The sequence below is a fragment of the Solanum verrucosum genome, unplaced genomic scaffold (genome assembly GCF_900185275.1).
Source record: "Solanum verrucosum unplaced genomic scaffold, falcon-dt-bn FXZP01000073.1, whole genome shotgun sequence".
Taxonomy (NCBI): Eukaryota; Viridiplantae; Streptophyta; class Magnoliopsida; order Solanales; family Solanaceae; genus Solanum; species Solanum verrucosum.
The window spans coordinates 1,957,883-1,962,828 of NW_026020298.1; the positions used below are offsets into that span (position 1 = coordinate 1,957,883).

At 37.1% G+C, this 4,946-nt stretch overlaps 1 protein-coding gene across 1 annotated transcript; it reads right to left on the reverse strand.

Moving 5' to 3' along the window:
* Positions 1-312: 312 nt before the first annotated feature.
* Positions 313-3,414, reverse strand: LOC125834804 (uncharacterized). Its single transcript, XM_049513954.1, has 2 exons — positions 2,931-3,414; positions 313-353 (listed from the first exon to the last, which is right to left on the reverse strand). Exons 1-2 carry the CDS (start codon positions 3,412-3,414, stop codon positions 313-315), a joined length of 525 nt encoding a protein of 174 aa, XP_049369911.1.
* Between the last annotated feature and the right edge of the window lie 1,532 nt (positions 3,415-4,946).

The window sequence follows — 4,946 nt, forward strand, 5'->3', positions numbered from 1 at the left end:
ATTATGGTAATTCTTTGACAAGACTTTTGCTAATGAATATGACATAAATCTACTAGCAGCAAATGCAAGGTATATTCTCTTATATTTTCTATATATATATTTTCGCTAAAAATTCTCTAATCCAAGAATTGGTGTCATAAGTACAAGAGCTTCTAAATATGGTGCAAGTCTGAAACTAAAGTGACAAGTCTAGCATAAGAAATTTACTGTCTGAATACAAAAGCAACAGAATAAACGATAAGATAGAGGGAGGTGTGGGCTACGGAACAGCCAAGCAGCTCACCACGACTCCAAGATACTCCAAGCTCGGATTCAAAAAGCTCCACGAGATGTGCTCGTAATAGGAATCGAATCTGCACCACAAAGAGTGCAACAAGTGTAGTATGCGTACAAAATCACATGTACTCAGTATATCTCATAGACCGACAACGAAAAAGTAGTGATAGGAATTTATATAAGAAAACCAGTTCTTTACTTATACAAGTCTATGTCATACTTACCAGTCAAGTTTCATCAAATAAGGGTAGTCAAACGTCACGTAATGTACAACCACCCATAAAACATGTAATCAACAAGAATAAACGGATGTAATGAGATGCAATGCAATGTGACACCATGAAATGATATGCCTCAGATGCCAAGTACCCTCTCAACCGTATATACATGATACTCCTCGGAAATACATCGAGAGTTCATGACCCATGGGGGACTCGTGAGGTCCATATACCGACAAGGACAATCTCCACGTGTTTGTGCGGACGATCTCAACGCACTATCATAAAATCAAATAATATTCGCACGGAGGATCTCCACGTGCCCAAATTATAATCTTAACATCTCACAATTCCCAGCACGAACGATCTCCACGTGCCCAACTTATACTCAGTCTCAACTCAATGCATGTGCACAATATGATTTAAATAAAAGGGGATGATAATGCATCTCAATCAAATATCAATATGATATGTAATAACCTCAGCTATCACAAATATATTGGTTCAATAAAGAACACAATCACACATAATAAATCAAGTCAATAATACACCAGCTAATGCCCATATGCTTTGGCATTCTCGGATTACAATCTACATTCTATAGTAATAAACTTTCCATTTCAAACATTGGTACTCGTACCAATGCCCATCACACCATTGGTACGAGACCCCCATCTTTCGCCCTTACTCATGATCTATTTTATTGTTAATCTTTAATTAGAAAAACGTCCTTCAATGAATTCTGAAAGTCTTAACATACCTTGAATGCCGAAGACATGTCACAACTCCTCAAGTTTTTGCCTTCCTTTTTTGTAAAGCTTCAGAATGTTTCCAATCTATCAAATATGTTATATTCATAAGCAAATGAGTCCATACACATCCATGTTACTATATGTCTAGCCTAGACCCAAAACTCATCCACATCTATGACTATAATTTATAACTCTTCGTGTCAACTACTAAGTCAAGTTTCATATTCCTAAATTTTTAAGGCTAGAATTAAGTCTCAATCTCTCCAAGTATCTTAAATTCAATGTTAATCATATAATATACACCTAATGATTAATTAACCTATGTCAATATATCAAAAATTAAATTTATAATGTGATAATAATAAGAAAAATAAGCCAATTTTGAACTATTTACGAAAAATCCAACTTGCAGAACCTCAAATACCTATGCGCCCTATATCCCTACATATACATTCTAATATCTAAATAGAACAACTTTCACATATAGAAAACATAAAATTCATATTTGTATGCTATAGCTATAGTTTGCATAATTGCGCTCCATAACAAACATAAATATGTATATTTTGCTATACATATACAAAAGAAAGCAATTGTATAATCTATTTCGGTATACATATACAAAAGATCAATTGTATAATCTGTGTTTGTATAAAGTGAGAAAGAGAGAAAGACAAAAAAAAACTGGGCAGGGAAAGATCGTATTTGTATAATCATAAGTGTATAGGACGAAAATATATGCATTTGTATTTGTATATACAATTTTCTCTTGCTTTATACAAACACAAACGCAATGTATACATTTGTGTTTGTATAAAGTGAGAGAGGCGAGCGAGATCTGGGAGAGGGGAACGAAAATATATGTATATATACAATTTTCTCTCGCTTTATACAAACACAAAAACATTTTATACATTTGTGTTTGTATAAAAGCGAGAGAGGCGAGAGAGACTGCCCAGCGAGAGCGAGATTCACCAGGAGAGAGGCGAAATAACAACAGTTTGCTTTGGGGTACAATTCAAACTACGATTATAACATTTAATTTGAATTAATAGTTTGCTATTATATACAATTTTTCCATCTAAATATTATCACCTATAGAAATCATTGGCAATAATGTAAAATCTAAACTAAGTCAAAAATAAGTAACTAACCAAAACAAAAAAGAAACCACTCACCAACCTGTAACGAAATCCTTCATCAATAATAATAAAAGTTCTATTTTTTCCTTATACCCCTACACATAGCAACTATCGGTTGTCATCTATCTATCAATTTACGTTTTAAACCTAACTTAGAACTTTCGATGAAGATTTTACCTGAAGACTTGCGGCTGCTCTTGTTTCGTACAGGTATGTGTTTTCTTCTCCCCTAATTTAGTTCCTCTAAAATAATTATGAACCAAATTTGCTGAATTCCACTAATTTAATTTAATTATATGGGTCAAGTGGTAAAAAAAATATTAAATAAATTACAGACTTGGCCCATTAACTATCATTTATATTAATTATTTAATAAATATTTCTTAACTAATAATTGTAGTTACCGAATAGTTCAAATTTCCATTTAAATTTTATGGGAAGAGTCAAAATAGTCCTAGTGCTCAAAACGACCTAACAGATCGTTACATCATCTACCACTTAAACAAACCTTCGTCCTCGAACGGTAAAAGAATAGAACGTACCTGAACGCTCAAAGAGTCGAGGATATCTACTCCTCATGTCTGACTCGGTCTCCCATGTATCCTCCTCCACCGGACGATGTTTCCATTGACCCTTTACTGAATCAATCTCCTTCGAACTCAACTTCCGAATTTGCCTATCCAAAATCGTTACTGACTCCTCCTCAAAAGTCAAATTCTGATCAAGTGACACTGAATCCCATTGAATCACATGAGCACCACCCTGATGATACTTTTTCAACATCGAAATATGAAATACAGGGTGAACACCCGACAAATCAGGTGGCAAAACTAACTCATACGCCACCTCACCAATACACTCAACAATCTCGAAAGGACCAATATACCTTAGGCTCAACTTTCCCTTCTTTCCAAATCTCATCACACCCTTCATGGGCGAAACCTTCAATAGAACCCGCTCTCCAACCATGAACTCCAAATCACGAACCTTCTGATTTGCATAACTCTTTTGCCTACTCTGAGCCATGAGAAGTCTATCTTGGATCAACTTAGTCTTGTCCAAGGACTCCCGCAGCAAATCTGTACCCCACGTTCTAACCTCAAATGCATCAAACTAACCAATTGGAGATCGACATCTCCTACCATACAAAGCCTCAAATGATGCCATCTCAATGCTCGAATGGGAACTATTATTGTAAGCAAACTCCGCTAATGGCAACAATTGATCCCAATGACCACCAAAGTCGATCACACATGCCCGCAACATGTCCTCAAAAACCTGAATAGTCCGTTCAGACTGACCGTCAGTCTGAGGGTGAAAAGTTGTACTAAGATCCACCCGAGTGCCCATCTCCTTCTGTATAGACCGCCAAAAATGAGATGTAAATTGTGTGCCACGATCTAAAATAATAGAAATGGGAACCCCATGCAAGCGAACAACCTCTCGGATATAGATCTTGGCTAACCTCTCTGAATTATAGGTAGTCTAAACTGGTACGAAGTGTGCAAACTTAGTCAATCGATCCATGATGACCCATACAACATCAAACTTACCCAAGGTACGTGGCAACCCTACCACAAAGTCCATAGCAATACACTCCCACTTTCACTCGGGTATAGCCATCCTCTGAGTCACACCTCCAGGCTTTTGGTGTTCATACTTCATTTGCTGACAATTCAAACACCGAGATACAAAATCCACTATGTCCCTTTTCATACGACACCGCCAACAATGTTGTTTCAAGTCACGATAAATCTTTGTAGCCCCCGGATGAATAGAGTACTTCAAACTATGGGCCTCTTCCATGATCAACTTAGTCAAACCACAGGAACACAAATACGACCTTTTATCCTCAAAACTCCCTCACTACCAATAATTGCATCCTTGGCTTCTCATTTTGACACCTTATCTCGAAATCTTACATAAATCACCTTCATCAAACTGTTGAGTCTGAATCTGCTCCAACAAGGATGGCCTAGCCTCCACGAAAGCCAAAACCTTACTAGATTCTTAAGTATCAAGCCTCACAAAGCTACTAGCCAAGGACTGGACATCCCTAGCTAAAGGACGCTCACCAGCCTATAACAAGGCTAGACTACCCATGTTTACCGTCTTTCGACTCAAGGCATCTGCTACCACATTTGTCTTGCCCGGATGATAAAAAATAGTCATGTCATAGTCATTGAGCAACTCCCACCATGTCTTCTTCCTCAAATTGAGATCCCCCTGATTGAATATATACTGGAGACTACAATGATCCGTGAACACCTTACAATGTACACCATAAAGGTAATGCCTCCAAATCTTCAATGCAAACACTATAGCCGCCAACTCCAAGTCATGAGTAGGGTAGTTCTTCTCGTGAACCTTCAACTGCCTCGAATCATAAACTATTACCTTCCCCTTATACATCAATACACAACCAAGACCAATCCGAGAAGCATCACAATATACAATAAAACCCTCTACTTCTACGGGTATAGTCAAAATTGGAGTAGTAGTCAATAAAGTCTTAAGATTTTGAAAACTCACTTCACACTCATCGGACCATCAGAACG